At 38.0% G+C, this 18,982-nt stretch overlaps 1 protein-coding gene across 4 annotated transcripts in view; it reads left to right on the forward strand.

The window, feature by feature from the left end:
* The window catches only part of LOC108718513 (dynein heavy chain 5, axonemal), a 379,491-nt gene that overhangs the window by 19,619 nt on the left and 340,890 nt on the right, over positions 1-18,982 (forward strand). For 3 of the 4 annotated variants that reach the window (XM_041566222.1, XM_041566224.1, XM_041566225.1), the window contains 2 exons: positions 2,938-3,095; positions 15,545-15,645. In XM_041566222.1, coding sequence (XP_041422156.1) covers positions 2,954-3,095; positions 15,545-15,645 — 243 coding nt within the window. In that variant the 5' untranslated portion in view covers positions 2,938-2,953. Of the gene's footprint in view, positions 1-821; positions 941-2,937; positions 3,096-15,544; positions 15,646-18,982 lie in introns of those variants that run through there. The other variant, XM_041566223.1, reaches the window with a different exon arrangement.

Consider the following 18,982-nt stretch of genomic DNA (forward strand, 5'->3'; position numbering starts at 1 on the left):
GGGAAAAATTCCTTCCTAATTCCGAGATGGCAATCGAACCAGCCCCTGGATAAACTTGTTCTATGAGCTATCTTTCATAACTCTGTATTCCCTCATTTTCTAAAAATGTACAAACCATTTGCTAGTCACCAATTATACATTTTACTAAAACTGGTCAGAGTTGAATTATGCACAGAGCTTGTTAGGCCCAGGAATAGGCCCAATTTGTGTTGGGGGGCACAACAAATTTAATTTAATAAACGCTTTCACAGCAGCATAAGTAGCAGTGTGGAGAATATATTTTATACACTGCTAATATAATGAAATATAAAAAAAAGTACCACCTGCTGGTCAATTCTGTCAAAAGTGCTACAGTAAAAAAAATTAGTTTTAATGAATGAGTCATTAGTAGCTCAGGGTGATACAAAGTTTACAATTGTTATATGTTTTATTTTATACAGACATGGGCATGTATCCCCAGAGAGCTTTTGCAGTTAAGAACTTCCATTGTTGGGATACAACCAAGGTAACCATACCCCCTCTGAGTAAGTGCACAATTCAGCCACTTTTTTGCCATAGCAACAGAAAAGACTCTAAAAAGTTCTCTAAAAGGCACAGAAAGAGACTGAATGTGAACCAATTTTCTAAAAGTCCAACCTTAACTCAATGATTAAATAAAAACAGTCCTTTAATTACTTCAGGCCCATACACTGCCACTGCCAGGTAAACTGAGCTTTACATACTGGCCATTCTTTGATAGAGCTGTACACAAAATAGCAAATCAAAAAAAACTCCAGCAGAAGAGGTGAGATCAGATTACAGTGGTTGCTATAGCATCGCCACAATGCTTAACTGAGCTGAACTGCTACAAGAATCAAGCTCTTGACACCAAAACAGTAACAGACACATAGAGAGTAGACACATCAGGCTCACAAGTTTCCTGTAGAACTCTCTGCTAAAGGTAGGTTTCTCTGTATAACCTGCTCACTCGTTAGTGACATAGTTATATATATATATCTATATATATATACAATTTTCAAGGGATCCCTTATCCGGAAACCTGGCATCCACAAAGCACTGAATTACAGGAATGCCATCTGCCATAGAAGTCATTATAAACAAGCAATTCTAATTTTTACAAATAATTTCCTTTTTTTTTGTAACAATAAAATAGTACCTACTTACTATACTACATAGTTTCATATTAGTGGTGAAGCAATCCTACTGGGTTTATTTAACGTATAAATGATTTTTAGCAGACAAAGTATGGTGATATAAATTACAGAAATATTTCTTATTCAGAAAACACCAGGTTCTAAGCATTTTGGATAACAGATCCTAGGCCTGTGCAATGAAGACAGAGCCTGTGTACTGTATATAGGAGAATAATGGTACTGAATTCTGCAATCACATTTAACTGACACTACAAATAATTGGTCCAGCAATCATATATATATTGTGAATGAGCCCATAGACAATTTTTATGTTGTCTTTTAGTTTATTGTTTAATGTATTTATTGTTTTTTTTTTATTCCTAACTTTGCCAATTATGCTTTGCTTCTTACAAGTCTGTTTTTCAAATGACAGACTGGAAGATAATTAGGCAAAGGCCTAATGTTAATGTTGAAGTAATAAAATATTAGCTTCACAATTAGTATGTTTGGTTACTAATGTGCATGCAGTTGACTATGCATTCCAGGTTGTAGCAAGGCAGAATGTAAAGCCACATAAAAGGTTAATCATCTGTTTTGCAAATATTATTTCTCTCTACAGGATTTTTAATTTTTTTCATCCTTGAGAATAAAGCTTCAAGGTTACTACCTAGCGCTGATTTTTATTACTTAGCTAGCAATGGGCAAGGAAAATGGACCCTCTTGACATAAGTGGGAGACTTTGAACAAGTGGATACACCAATTGTTTCTTCAAGCTGCTGCCAGGGATCATATAGCTTGCACAATAGATCTCATCCTAGAGGTTTTAATTAGTTTTAGATTTTGATTAGTGCACACAGAACGCACCATTTTCTATTGTCTGTCCTAGGCCTTTTTGCGACTGTTTGGTCTCCTGGACACATAACGTACATTGTGCAACACAAAATTCTTCTTGGAGCAAAGGTCTCATTTTAATCACTGCTTGTTAACCCTTTGTGATGTAAAGACTTTTTTTTTCTGCTTGAATATGTGTACCAAATTTGCTATTGTGACATTAACAAAATGGCCATAATGAAAAGTTAAAGGGTGGTTCACCTTTAAATTAACTTTTAGCATGCTATACAATGTCCTATCATTCCAGACTTGAAACTGAAATAGTATTAAGCACGTATTATTATAACCAGTCACTTACATAATCCACATCCACCCTGCCCTCTTTGCAGCAAACAATTACTTGGACTTCAGATTGGGAAAGTTGTATCAAAGACACATATTATTACACAGTGTTATACAGAAAATAAACACACCATACACTTATGGAGGGAAGTGAGAGTGTTTTATACCTTACATTTTAAGCTTATGGGCATGAGTTGTATGTTATCACTATGTCAGTATGTATTTTGCTGGTTTTATACATAAAACTGTATTTATGTATACAATCTCATTAATTTGTGATTAACACTGAATATTCTACATATCACACATAATTATTATACAATAATAATACAGTACAAATGCATAACTTATTAACTGCAAAAACAGGATATATACTATCTTGAATGTTAGCTGCAAAAAGATGGTCACTAAAAGATGGTGCTGTTCAGCAGAGTTCTATGGAGAATGCATTAACAAAAACTATGGCAACACCCATGCAGTAGTAAAAATGTATAGAAAATATACACAGCAGGAATGTACTGTATCCAAATAACAGAGATCCATAATCATTATTATACTGTATTACATATGTTCCATTTAATTGTCTGAATGACTATCTTTGCTTTTGCTAATATATTAAATATTTTTTTAGTGCCAGTGTATCGAATATGGATGATAAAGCCAATATGGATCGAGTAGATCCATCTTCTCCTGTACCAGAGGAAGAGGTGGAAGTTGAGACTCAAAGCTGTGCATTAAAAGTTGATGCAGAACAATCCATTTCTCCACCACTCATCTCTATGAATAAAGGTAAGTTAGCAACGAATTGAGGTTATAGAATTCATTGTTCCCATGACAGAATAAAAATAGTTTCAGGCCATAATAACAACTAAGTGCCACAACTTATACCCATGGATGTTTCTAAGCATGCTATTTAGATATTCTTCAGATATAGTAATATTTTAATATATTATTTATATATGTAATATATTCCTGAAAACCAAAGGGGTCTGTATGCAAAATTACCTACATTTAAAACTCAGATTTTAAATTCAGTGTTGTTATGCTCTGTTATTTTGTATATGTGTTACTATACTGTGCTGAAATTTACATATAATGAATACATTCACTTCCACAAGCAGAGCAACCAGTGTTTTGTTTACATTTCCTAGCAGCATTAAACAAACAAAGGAAAATAGGCCCAGCGATATTCACCTCCCTTATATCATTATGAAAAGGAGACTGTTTGCTGTCTTAAATGCTAATGACTCAAACAATGGACAGGCTTTAGCTCCCCTGTGCTGCTTTGTTTGTGTTGTTGCTTATCAACTGTTTGGATCTCACTGGCCCCAACATAACATAATGACAATGTAATTCATGAATAATTTTCCTATATGCCTTGTGGTGTATTTCAAAATATTTCAATGTGACTTTAATTGCATGTACTTGTGTTTAAAAAAATCAGTTTATAGCATAGCCTTTATTATAGTGTAAGTTGGAACATGCAATTGAAAAGTAAACAGGAAAATACACCCCCCTATTTGACATGAGCTGATTTAGTTAGACTTTTGTCAAATCTGAGCGTCCAGAAACAAATATAAATCTTATATTTTGTTCACATATTTTCCTAATTTCACAGAAACCACAGTAAGGAAACCATGATACTTTGTTTAATCGTGCTGGTCCCTTTTCCCACCCCTCTTTGATTTCACCTTAGGTGACGGAAACAATTTTAAGGTGATAGATGCCTTTAGCTTACCCTTGGAAAATATTCCCCTAAAAATCCTGTACAAGCAAATAGAGAGTTATGAAGATTCCACTCTGGCAAATTGTGTCAAACTCTGTTTGTACCCTTACTTAAGGTGTAAGAGAGATTATGTAAGCATTTTGTTAGTTATGAGACATTAGGAACACAGTAGATTATAGGCGGAGTTCACTGTCTATGAGCAATGGATTGTAACAGTAGTATTTAAGTGCTATACACTAAAGGGGGGGGGGCAAAATCATCTGAATTGTCTAAATCATAATTTTCTGTCTGATTGTCAGGAGTGATTGTCACATGGTGACAGCCATGTCAATTTGTCATTATTTAATCAATGAGCTATGGGCTAAGAGAAACGGATATACTCCCTCCACCATCGGCACTGAAAGTGCAACTTCTGCTTGCGTGCAGGCATATGGAGTGGAGCAGTATATAATGTGCTTGGTGTCATTTTTGCAGAGAAACTGTGCGAAAAATTTTGCGCATCACTAATCTTTATTGCTGAGTAGTAGAGATCAAAATGACTGGCGTGCCTTAGACCTTAAGGGGGAAGCTAATCTTAAAATTAGCTTTCAGTATTAATGATCATATTCTAATTTGCATTAAAGGGGTTGTTCACCTTCCAAACACTTTTTTCAATTCAGTTGTTTTTAGATTTTTCCCCAGAAATAAAGACTTCAATTACTTTCCATTATTTATTTTTTACTGTTTTTACAAAACCTAAGTTTAAAGTTGAATGTTTATATCTCTGGTGTTTGAGTCTGGCAGCTCAGTAATTCAGGTGCACTCTAAACTGTTACAATTTTGCAACATTTAGTTGATACATTTCTCAGCAGCACCTCTGGAGTATTAGCAACTATTCTAACAGCTGCCTGTAATGAAACCCAGAGATTCTGCTCCGCAGGGACAAAGATAAGAAATAAGAAATGTATCAACTAAATGTATTCATTTAGAGCAGTTTACAGGATCAGAGACCCCCCCCCCCTCCCAGAGCTGCTTCAGAAGGAGAGAAATGACTTTACACTTCAATATTAGAAAAACCGTCACATATAGAAAATAGAAAGTCATTGGAAAAAGTCGTTATTTCTGGTGATCTATCTGAAACCAACCAGTTGTTTGAAGGTGAACAACCCCTTTAACATTTTTACTTGTATTAATATTTATGTATTTTGAATTATTAACATTCCTATCTAGGCTATTACCAGCTGGCAACCAAAATGCATTGACCCTTTATTTATTGCTCTATTATTCATCTTCCAATCTTATCTCTCAATTACTGTCTGGTTGCTAGGGTAACTAAGCCTTAAAAGCAATGTCAGCACAAAATTTTTTTTTGCCTAATAAACAAAATTCTAAGCAATATACATTAATTACAAATTTTCTATGGTTTTTAGATTATTTCTATACGTATTGCTACTGAAAGCAATACGTTTATTTGTCCATTTCTTTTCTCTGCCCTGGTGGCTCAGACTTTTGATACAATGTAAGACAAGGCAGCTGATTAACAGACCTGTCTTTGCGGGGAAACTAAGACTTTTGCAACACTGTTTAAAAAATAACAAGCAGGAGTTAAGCAAATGCTGCTTTCAATAACAATGTTTTCTTACTTTCTTGCTTATCATTATGTTTTCTACAATTAGGCACATTTTTATTTTGGGTTTGACTTTCCCTTTAACAACTAGACAGAAGTTGAAAAGAAGTTATTTTAAAAATCACAAAAAATGGATAGTAACTGCAAATTGTTTTAGAACACTGTTCTCTATATAATGTTACATTTTAGCGTTTTACTACTAAATAATATTGGGGAATTTGGCTGCATGAGCATATGACAGCAGTGACAGTTTGTGGCTGATAGAAGTGGGCCTAGAATGGGTTAGTTGACTGCTAACTTTGAATAGGGATCTTATGTCAGTGATGTTTTGAAAGTGTGATTATTCCCACATGACAGGGCTTGCTGTGTGCTAGCTTAATCCTCCTTCAAATATGCCTGATTTATGGATATAACATGAGAGTGCAGTGTACAAAGGAATTAACACCTGGTCAGTTGTAGATGGCAGGCACTGGGCTTCCCTTCACCTAAATCACAGTAATAGGCACCACATGTGCATAGAGGCTGTCTGATATGTTTTGGTAGCTGAGGATGAGTAGAGTATAACAGTGCTTTATTAGCAGGTTAATGCAGCCATTACACTTCAACAGTAGCTTGAACTCTAATACTTTTAAGTATAGAAAGTACTATGTGCACAGTATAACTCTTGTGCACAGTGACACCTACAGGCCCTTTGAATAAACACCACATATTCCCCCTATAGTAGGAAAGCATTTGGGCAAATGTAATAAACAACAACAATTAAACAATATGCATCTTAAAGCAATATTATGAATTATTCACATCACATAGTCCTTGGTCCATGCAGGTAGTTTTCTGATTCTCTCAGTATGCCTTATAGGTTCACTTTCTTCAGGTCTATTGCAGTTGGCATCTGGAGTAGGAAAATGTCCTTCATCAAATGGAGCTTCTCCAAAGTCATTCCTAACAGGAGCAAGACAACTTGCATTCCATATGCGACCATCAGACAGTTCATATGTGTATGGTCCACGCTGGCGTCTCACTTCAATTGGTGTAGTAAATTTAGATTGTCCTTGTTTCAATAGTCCTGGTTTCTTAATTCTGACTAAAGATCCAGGCTGAAAGTGTACTTCTCTGGCACCACGTTTTCTGTCAGTATATGCCTTGCATTTGGCTTGTTGACGTTTCACACTGTCAGCAGTAGATGATTTTGTAGGCACAGTATTTTGTGAAAGTTTGATGTCTGCAACATGTAACTTAGTGCGCATCTGTCTGCCATGTAATAATTCAGCAGGAGATGATTGGGTTGTTGCATGGCACATTACTTTGTAGATATGTAGGAACTCTGTTATAAATACTTTTCAAGATTTCCCAGTAAGATTTGCTGTCTGTAGTGCTTCTTTCAGACTTCTGTTGTATCGCTCGATTTCTCCATTTTCTTGTGGGTAATACACTGAAGATATCCTATGCACAATATTTCTCTCTCTCAAAAAGAATTCAAACTGAGATGAGACAAACTGTGGGCTGTTGTATGATATTAATTCCTTTGGATTACCTTCTCTGCTGAAGACTGTAGACAAAAATGTTATTACTGTAGCTGATGTTATATGAGAAGCAAATGCAATTTCAGGCCATTTTCTGTAATATCTACCAAGGTTATAGCAAATCTACTGTCTATAGGAGCATCTGCAAAAGGACCCACAATATCAATCGCAAAGTTTACCCATGCTGAATCAGGAAATGGTATTGGCTGAAGTGGTGAAATTTTAGACACAGGCTGTGTGGCAGGCACTGGTGCTGTAGTAATGATACTATCCACTAATTGTAGTTTTAACGCAGCACAGAGATCCCTTCCAAGTATAGCAGCACCCTTATTCACAATGTAAAAGTCACATTTTGCAGTATTTGATTAAAATTGTACAGTCACTGGCAAGCAACCAATCACAGGGATTGGATCCTTTAAGTAATGACCAGTCTCAGGGCAGGTTCAACAAGCGGAACTTTTGCAAAGTATTTTAAGAAAATATCCTTTGGTAGTATAGAAACAGCTGAACCTGTATCAAGCATCAGGTCAACGGAGTGTCCCTTGTCAGCAGAAGCAGTATTGACACTGACAGTGCCTATAAACTTGTCTGGAATAAATGTGTCAGCTTTATCCACACTTAATACTGTAACATTTGTAGTAGTGACTAGGGATGGCTCCTTGAGAAAGGAGGCTGTGCCTCCGAAACGTTTTGGGGATCTCAATAATACTTCAACCATTTAGCACGAATGCTTCTGTGTGTGCCATCTGATCTGATAGGGAATTTGACCCATTTCGTTTCGCCAAAAATTCACCGCCGGCGAAATGTCGCAGATGCCCATTAAAGTCTATGGGCGTCAAAAAATTTTTATTGTGCGGCGAAATTTTTTTGACACGCATCTTGTTTTTTTTTTTACGCACGCCACCATACAAGTCTATGGGCGTCATTTTTTTCGCCGAAACGAGGCGAAAAATTCGCCCATCCCTAGTAGTGACTTCATGAACATCTTTAGCAGAACTATGGCAGATCTTAGCAAAATGTCCTACTTTTCTGCATTTGCGGCACTGTACAGCTTTTGCAGGATAATTTGCATTGTGTTGAACCACAGTGAAAGCAGTATTTTTTATTTGTATTTGCTGCATGGTTTTGCAGTGAATCCCTTTACTTAGCACTGTATTTTGCCTGTGCATTATTAGACCACAGTGCTGAATTCACAGTCTGTACATTCCCAGCAGTTCTCTGCTGAGAGTTTTAGCATCTGCCACTGCTGTTTCAATTTGTCTAGCAACTGTAATAGCCTTTGCAAGGGTTAAATCCTGCTCTAGGAGCAGTCTTTCTCTAATGCGAGGTGAGTTTGTTTTTCCACTATTTGGGCTCTTTTCATCTGTTAGGTTACCAAACTCACAGTTAACAATCAGCTCTCTCAAAGCTGCTACAAATTGTTCTGTTGATTCGCGGATACGGATCCAAGCAGTAAAAGGTATGGTTGGCTCACAGGGTTTGGAAGAAAAGCTGCAGGCTGCTGCAGAGGTAGAAGAGACATCTCGTCGCCAATATGTTATGTTTTGGTAGCCGAGGATGAGTAGAGTATAACAGTGCTTTATTAGCAGGTTTATGCAGCCATTACACTTCAACAGTAGTTTGAACTTTTTTGATACTTTTAGGGTAAGGCCAGACTAGGAGATTCGGGGAGGTTTTGTCGCCTGGCGACTAATCGCCACGTCTTCTGCACGACTATCTCCCAGAACTGCCTGGCGACTAATCGCCACGTCTTTTGCACGACTGTCTCCCCGAACTGCTAATGCACATGCGGCGATGCGTTTTCTATAGTCGCCCGAAGTTGCCTCACCGAGGCAACTTTGGGCGACTATTGAAAACCTCCCCGAATCTCCTCGTCTGGCCTTATCCTTAAGCAGTATAGAAAGTACTAGGTACACAGTATAACTCTCATGCACAGTGACACCTACAGGCCCTTTTTATAAAAACCACCCTGTCTGTGAGAAAACATGGGGGTATATTTATCAAAGAGTGAAGTTAAAGATTGCCACAGTCTCTCCATTCATTTCTATGGGATTTTGAAAGGCGTATTTATCAAAGGATGAACTTTCACTTTCACCATTGATAAATACTCTTTTAAAGATCCCATAGAAATGAATGGAGAGTGGCAGAATTTCACTCTAGAGGACTGTGGTGATCTCTAACTTCGCACTTTGAGATATATATATATATATATATATATATAACATTCCAACACGTGTAATGTACAGTATTAGTAATAGGATTATCTTCTGGTGGTGCGTCTCCCCAATAAGCGGTGAGTCAATCCGCCAAATTTATGTATATATATTCCAACAGGGTCGCACTCATATTCAGTAAAACGTAGCATTTATTTCAAATGCAATAAAAACATGTATAAGTTACAGCCAACTTATCTGTTCAGAATTCTGTTCAGAGTCGATACATAGCGACGTTTCGGGAGCATCACGTTCCCTTTCTCAAGCACGACTCTGCCATCAAGTATAACATACAGAAGCATCCATTTCTTGGATCGTATTATCGCATGAAGACGGAAGTGACGTAGTCGGTTGCCATGGACACGCGTATCTCAGGATATCGCGCGTACATGGAAGCGGATACATCCACTCCCCCTTAGTAACCATGAACATTATTATATAGCAACATCAGATCAATTACAATAGTATAATTCTAATAGCAGATGTATCAAAGTATAACATAACATTTATGTCGGCAATTACAACTCACATAGGGAAACCTTCACAAAAATAAGTGCAAGTCAAAATCTCGATTTAATCCATTAGGGGTTAACGTTTTCAGCCTATCAATCCACTGGACCTCAGTTCTTTTTAAAATTAAACTACGATCACCCCCTCGTTTGGGTGGGGGAATGTGTTGAATAACCCTAAACTTTAGATCGTCTGATGTGTGTCCCATATCTATGCAATACAGGTAAAGATCTATTTTTTACCTTAATGGTTGATCTATGTTGGGAAAACCTGTCTCTAACCTTCTGAGTGGTTTCACCAACATAGATCAACCCACACGGGCAAACCAACATATAAACTACAAAGTTAGTTTCACAGGTATGGAATCCAAGTATCTTATAGTTTTTCTTATTTTCTGTGTCACTGAACTCAGAGCTCACCAGTACATATTTACATTGGGCACAGCCTTTACATTTAAACATGCCCTGTCTCTTTGGTCCCAGAAAGGTCTCTTTCATAGGAGGTAAACGTATATCCGCATTAACCACTTTATTGCCTATCGTAGTCCCCCTACGAAATGACATCATTGGTATTTGTTGAAACTCCTTAATAGTGGGGTAAGCTTCTCTTAACAGATGCCAATGTTTATACAATATTGACTTACAGTCATTGCTATATGCATTGTATTGTGAAACAAAAGCCACTCTCTGTTTGTTTTTCTTTGTATATATTTTTTGTCCTGATTTTCTACATTGTACCTTCTGTATATTTTTTTGTATAATATCATTTGGATACCCACGATCAGATAGTTTTTTACTCATAGTTCTCAAATCTTCATCTCTAACTTCTGGATCGTTTGTGATCCTGCATACCCTCGAGAATTGACTAATTGGTATAGACTATTTCACACCTATAGGATGATGACTATCATATAGGAGCAGTTGATTACGGTCTGTAGGCTTTGTATATATACGTGTTTTGAAACCTGTTTGTGTACGTGAGACCAATACATCCAGAAATGCCACCTCTTGTAAACTCTCAGTCATTGTTAGTTTAATATCAGTATGGACCTCATTAACCGCATCACGGAAGGCGGACAGAGACTCCAGGTCACCCCGCCATAGGAGGAACACGTCATCGATGTACCTCCACCAGGCCACACAGTGGCCCGCGAAGAGTACATTCTGATAAACGTGCACCTCCTCAAACCAACTCATGAATGAGTTGGCATATGCCGGGGCGACCCTGGAGCCCATGGCTGTCCCCCGCGTCTGCAGGTAATATTTGTCCTGAAATTTGAAATAGTTTCTATGCAGTATAAAGCTAAGCATTTCCATAAAAAAATTAATCTCCATATCACAATACAGTGCACAATTTGTTAATATGGTTTTTACTGCCTGCAGACCCTCTATATGAGGAATAGATGTATAAAGGCTGGCCACATCCATTGTGGCCAGCCAGAGTACACCATCGTCATTTTGTACATTGGAGAGTTTTTCCAGAAAGTCACCTGTATCTCGGATGTAGGACCTGGTTTGTTGTATCAATGGGCTAAGTATCTTATCTAGCACTTCTGCTGCATTACAGGTTAAGGACCCTATACCCGCCACTATAGGTCTACCTGGCGGGTTAATAGGGTCCTTGTGAATTTTCGGTAGAACATAAATAAGAGGTACCACCGGAAAATCCACAGTCATATATCGTTTAGAAGAAGCTGTAATGGTCTGATTTTGTGCAGCATAAGACAAAAGACTATCAAATTCACGTTTGAATACATCAGTGGGATCATTTTTAAGTATCATGTATACAGTATCATCTGACAACTGTCTCAAAATCTCGTTTATATATTTTTCCGTGTCCATGACAACGATAGCTCCTCCCTTATCGGAAGGCTTTATCGTTATATTGGACATTGATTTCAACTCGTTCAAAATGTCAACCTCCTGTCTAGTCATATTATATCTCACAGCTTTTTTCTTAGATAACATAGAAGACTCTATTTCTGATTTTACTTTCTGAATATAGGTTTCAACCACAGGGTAAGTGGTAGGTGGTACAAATTTACTTTTTAATTTGAGACCCAGTTTCCCAGTGTCAAATCCTAATTGAGTTTCTGGTATCAAATATTCATGTTGATTAGAAAAATGTACTTTCAGTCTCAATGTTCGAAAGAATCGATACAAATCCACTTGTAGTTGGAATGGATCTACAGGTCCGGACTGAGAATTAAAATAGGCCCTGGCATTTCAGGTACACATAGGCCCAATCAGCCCACACAGAGGCCCTAACGGCCCCCACCAGCCCACTAAATACTGACTTTCTATGGGACCTTATAGCAGCCCCTCTGGCATTTGCCAGAACCCAGAGATTGCCAGTCCGGGCCTGTGGATCTATCTGGGACGTTGGACAAAAGTTCAGGCCATATGATAAAACTCTCGTTTGTACTGGTGTAAGCTGTACTTGTGATAGATTATATACTACTTGTTCTGGGCTTCCCTCCATGGTTGCTGTTTCCGTTCCTTGTAGGGTCTGTTGTCTCTCCTGTTTTCGTTTCCTCCCTCGTCTTTTTTGTCTGCACCTGTGGATAAAAAAGGAGAAGAAAAGCTTTCTTTGTTTCCAGATTGGTCACCATGTTGTTGCGATGACTCTCGTGAGTAGAAGGGGGCCGATCTGCTCCTATCCCTTCCCCGGGAGGAAACGAAAACAGGAGAGACAACAGACCCTACAAGGAACGGAAACAGCAACCACGGAGGGAAGCCCGGAACAAGTAGTATATAATCTATCACAAGTACAGCTTACACCAGTACAAACGAGAGTTTTATCATATGGCCTGAACTTTTGTCCAACGTCCCAGATAGATCCATTCCAACTACAAGTGGATTTGTATCGATTCTTTCGAACATTGAGACTGAAAGTACATTTTTCTAATCAACATGAATATTTGATACCAGAAACTCAATTAGGATTTGACACTGGGAAACTGGGTCTCAAATTAAAAAGTAAATTTGTACCACCTACCACTTACCCTGTGGTTGAAACCTATATTCAGAAAGTAAAATCAGAAATAGAGTCTTCTATGTTATCTAAGAAAAAAGCTGTGAGATATAATATGACTAGACAGGAGGTTGACATTTTGAACGAGTTGAAATCAATGTCAAATATAACGATAAAGCCTTCCGATAAGGGAGGAGCTATCGTTGTCATGGACACGGAAAAATATATAAACGAGATTTTGAGACAGTTGTCAGATGATACTGTATACATGATACTTAAAAATGATCCCACTGATGTATTCAAACGTGAATTTGATAGTCTTTTGTCTTATGCTGCACAAAATCAGACCATTACAGCTTCTTCTAAACGATATATGACTGTGGATTTTCCGGTGGTACCTCTTATTTATGTTCTACTGAAGATTCACAAGGACCCTATTAACCCGCCAGGTAGACCTATAGTGGCGGGTATAGGGTCCTTAACCTGTAATGCAGCAGAAGTGCTAGATAAGATACTTAGCCCATTGATACAACAAACCAGGTCCTACATCCGAGATACAGGTGACTTTCTGGAAAAACTCTCCAATGTACAAAATGACGATGGTGTACTCTGGCTGGCCACAATGGATGTGGCCAGCCTTTATACATCTATTCCTCATATAGAGGGTCTGCAGGCAGTAAAAACCATATTAACAAATTGTGCACTGTATTGTGATATGGAGATTAATTTTTTTATGGAAATGCTTAGCTTTATACTGCATAGAAACTATTTCAAATTTCAGGACAAATATTACCTGCAGACGCGGGGGACGGCCATGGGCTCCAGGGTCGCCCCGGCATATGCCAACTCATTCATGAGTTGGTTTGAGGAGGTGCACGTTTATCAGAATGTACTCTTCGCGGGCCACTGTGTGGCCTGGTGGAGGTACATCGATGACGTGTTCCTCTATGGCGGGGTGACCTGGAGTCTCTGTCCGCCTTCCGTGATGCGGTTAATGAGGTCCATACTGATATTAAACTAACAATGACTGAGAGTTTACAAGAGGTGGCATTTCTGGATGTATTGGTCTCACGTACACAAACAGGTTTCAAAACACGTATATATACAAAGCCTACAGACTGTAATCAACTGCTCCTATATGATAGTCATCATCCTATAGGTGTGAAAAAGTCTATACCAATTAGTCAATTCTCGAGGGTATGCAGGATCACAAACGATCCAGAAGTTAGAGATGAAGATTTGAGAACTATGAGTAAAAAACTATCTGATCGTGGGTATCCAAATGATATTATACAAAAAAATATACAGAAGGTACAATGTAGAGAATCAGGACAAAAAATATATACAAAGAAAAACAAACAGAGAGTGGCTTTTGTTTCACAATACAATGCATATAACAATGACTGTAAGTCAATATTGTATAAACATTGGCATCTGTTAAGAGAAGCTTACCCCACTATTAAGGAGTTTCAACAAATACCAATGATGTCATTTCGTAGGGGGACTACGATAGGCAATAAAGTGGTTAATGCGGATATACGTTTACCTCCTATGAAAGAGACCTTTCTGGGACCAAAGAGACAGGGCATGTTTAAATGTAAAGGCTGTGCCCAATGTAAATATGTACTGGTGGGCTCTGAGTTCAGTGACACAGAAAATAAGAAAAACTATAAGATACTTGGATTCCATACCTGTGATACTAACTTTGTAGTTTATATGTTGGTTTGCCCGTGTGGGTTGATCTATGTTGGTGAAACCACTCAGAAGGTTAGAGACAGGTTTTCCCAACATAGATCAACCATTAAGGTAAAAAATAGATCTTTACCTGTATTGCATAGATATGGGACACACATCAGACGATCTAAAGTTTAGGGTTATTCAACACATTCCCCCACCCAAACGAGGGGGTGATCGTAGTTTAATTTTAAAAAGAACTGAGGTCCAGTGGATTGATAGGCTGAAAACGTTAACCCCTAATGGATTAAATCGAGATTTTGACTTGCACTTATTTTTGTGAAGGTTTCCCTATGTGAGTTGTAATTGCCGACATAAATGTTATGTTATACTTTGATACATCTGCTATTAGAATTATACTATTGTAATTGATCTGATGTTGCTATATAATAATGTTCATGGTTACTAAGGGGGAGTGGATGTATCCGCTTCCATGTACGCGCGATATCCTGAGATACGCGTGTCCATGGCAACCGACTACGTCACTTCCGTCTTCATGCGATAATACGATCCAAGAAATGGATGCTTCTGTATGTTATACTTGATGGCAGAGTCGTGCTTGAGAAAGGGAACGTGATGCTCCCGAAACGTCGCTATGTATCGACTCTGAACAGAATTCTGAACAGATAAGTTGGCTGTAACTTATACATGTTTTTATTGCGTTTGAAATAAATGCTACGTTTTACTGAATATGAGTGCGACCCTGTTGGAAATATATATATATATATATATATATATATATATATATATATATATATATATATATATATATATATATATATATATACCCCATAGTTAAATGTGCTTTATGTATAATGTTTTAACACTTGTGAATTTGTGCACATTTTCATGCCTAGCTTTGCACCTGCAACCAATGTTTGTATCGAGCCTTTTTTATTTTATAATGTAAAGCTTTAGTTTGGGCAATATTTTGTATTGTTTTTTGCTGGCAGATACAGAGCATAAAGGCCAAAGGCGAAGGGGAGCAGCAAAAAGACCAAGTATAGTCCCGGGATCTGCTAATACAGTGTCATCTCCCACTGCAGTTATCCCAGTGAGTAGGGATTCCTTATTATTTTGCTGAAATGTTTGTCAACCTTTTTGAAGTATTAAGGGGGAAATTAAAAATTGCAAGCATGTTTAAAATGGCAATGTTTACTTGCATTGTAAAATCAATGTTTTGGAATTTCATTAAATATTTCATTTGCAAAATATGCTTTTTACTATATACACTGCAAAAGCCATTTGGTCTCAAACTTTGCAAGGAAGACGTTGAGGTCTCTAATTGGTCAAAAAGGACGCAAACATGGCCACTAACATTCACAATGGTCTTTGAGAATGGTTTTTGAGCTAATGAAACATTACTTTCCCTTATTACTGTACCATAAAAATGTAAAGCATTGCATATGCAGTATATACACATACACACACCAGCAGATTGATATGGACCAGAAAGTGCTGATGAAATGATACTGTGCAAAGCAGAAAGGTAATGGGCATATGAATGCAGATGTTTATATTAATACAGTTTGAAATGAGTTGTATAAAGATGTGTGCAAAGGTTTATAACATGGCCTTTCTTGACCATACTGCCAAGGCATGTATTGCAAGTTGGAGAGCCACTTCAACATATGATCCTGCAATTCTGGTAGATTAAGCCGTATTATTTGTCCTGAGGGAAAAATTCCATTTGTCAGCAAAATTAATAAAAAGGAGCAGGCTGATCAGTCAGAGTGCCCTATGGGTGTAACCTGTGTATGGCCTCCTTTAAAACAAACTGGATTGGGTTACATAGTAAACCACCAATATGAATTGGAAATGTTTACAGTATGTTTTTTAGTATGAGTTTTCCATACTATATTGACTAACCTAGCCCCCATGTACCTCTAGACCCCCCATATAGGCAGATTACAGTGAGAGTTTTCCCGATGACTTTGAGTATCTCACTTAGGAGTTCTTTTTTTTTTGCTAGACAAGTAAAAACAACTTCTACAGTTTTCACATTATAAAATAAGTCAGGTAAAGGCCACTTCAACTTTTAAGATAGCTTACAATCCTATCTTTTCATTAAGATTATAATAAAAGAAAAATCATATGAAAACATGTCTTTCTACTTAATTCAACGGTTTCTGAAATTACATCTGCTTTTGCCATATGTATCAGTAAGCAGCTCAAGGGAGGGGCAAGAAGCATTACTTAAAAGGGTGGCTAAATCTTTTTGTTTTTCATATTTGCTTCTTTAAAAAAAAACATCATGATGTCAATGTATAAAATTATATATATATATATATATATATATATATATATATATATATATATATATATATATATATATATATATATATATATATATATATATTAGACCAACAACACAATTTGTTGTTATATATCCCATGACTCAACCCCTTTAACAACAATAAACAAATAAATAAATTGCCAGTGCCAAATGAATAAATTTACACATGCTCATGTGCACTTCCAATAAGTAGCTGATGGGAGTGGCATTTTCTTCACCTGTGTGGGGGAGAAAAAGCCTGGTGCGCCATAAAAGGCCAAAAAGAATCGGAATGCCATAATTACTAAGGGGTGCAAAAATGTTAGGAGCCCCTCAGTGATAAGGCAACTTGTTTTTTTCCCTGCACCAACTCAGGAAGTTGTAATCACAGTGCCGTGGTGCCATCTTACCTCATTTACCAGCTTCTTTGTCAGACTTACATCCGCATCTTGTAGAGGGACGCCTGGGAAAGCAAGGTAAGATGGTGCCATGGCACTGTGATTTAATGAAAAATTAGAATCACTGGTGGGTGCTAAATCTTATCTTAGATACCCCCAGTAATAACAATCACTTACCTGATACACCAACACTGTTAGCAGAAAACTGTACTAGCATTGAGTACAACTGTGGGAGCACCACAATGCAATCTTCTTTCTTTAATCTTCTCAGCGCAGGCACATGCACGGTAAAGTAAAAGGCTGAACTTTAAACAAAAATCTTTATTTTTTTTAACTGCGCATGCACTGGCCTGGCAACAGAAGAATAAGGAAACAGAAGTAGAAGAGTATGTTCACACAGAAGAACCAGTTTTCTACTAACAGGAGGACTGGAAAAGGCAAGCTATTATAACCACTTTTTCTTCTCCTTTAAACAGGAGAACCATCCCCATTTTAGTGAATAGGACTTTCCTTGTCCTTTAAGGCATGTTATCTAAATTTCCCTTGTTCCAAGCTTTTGTAATGATAGATCCTTAATACCAGAAACCAGATAACCAGCAAGTATATGTAACCCTTTCAACATCCATTTGTCGGTGTTACACTCTACATGTGGCACTTACCTGATGGCACGGGACAAACCTGAGCCACTCCGCAGTGGTATGGGTAGCGAAGTTTTTAGTCAGCCATAGTGTCCTGCGTGCCGCTATGGACAGGGCTGAGGTTCGAGACGTTATCTGAGAAGTATCAAGGGTAGTGTCACACAGGTAGGCTGCTGTTCTGCAATTGTTTGCGCAGAAAATAATAGATCTGTTCTGGTTACTCCTTCTTGGATATCCCTAACTAGTGATTCTGATCATGCTTGAATAGCTCAGGACACCCAGGCTGATGCTTACCACCCCTTGTAACTTCTGGGGAGATGCCGCCTGAGGCAAGGTACTCACCTTGCCTCATGGCAGAAACGCCCCTGCCTAAGACCTTTCTCAAAGTGACTGGGTACCTGATACTTACTAGTACAGAGCATCCACCTAGTGGAATCTGGGAATGCACCTACGAGTGGCCCCACTAGGAATACACTTATAACACACACACAGTATTGGTTAAACTGAATAACGTTTTTTCATAAAATAAATGGCCAACTAGTACATGCAGCACATGCAGCAAGTCCTTTAATGTCCTTTCAATATCAGAGCTCTCTTTAAGCGAGTCCAGCACATTCAGTCATACAGTGCGACTACCAGCTCCTTTGGATGCTCAGATAGGAATCTCCTGCCGGTTGCTCCTCCAGTCTGAATTCCTTTCACATTCTCTCAAGCCACATTATCTGGCTTCCATGTGCCAACCTGATCCAAATGTCTGCTTTTGGTGGAGCCTCTCAGCTCTCTGGGCCCACTAGCAGCTCTCTGGCTTCCTTCTTTGTTTACCATGCGGTTCTCTATGCCAGGCTCTCTTCTTTTGCCAGTTTCCGTAACTTCCTCTTCCTGCCAGCCACTCACTAGCTGCTGTGTCACTTCCTACAGCACTGAACAGCTGGTTGCTTGGTAACAGCTTACAGCACACAGACACAAGCTCTGTGCTTCTGCCCTTACAGGGATAAGAGCAAGGGGGTTGCACTGATTCCCTACATATATTTATTATACCCAATCAATATTAGTATTAATTATACTACTAATAATCAATAT

Source organism: Xenopus laevis, chromosome 6L (genome assembly GCF_017654675.1).
Source record: "Xenopus laevis strain J_2021 chromosome 6L, Xenopus_laevis_v10.1, whole genome shotgun sequence".
Lineage (NCBI taxonomy): Eukaryota > Metazoa > Chordata > Amphibia > Anura > Pipidae > Xenopus > Xenopus laevis.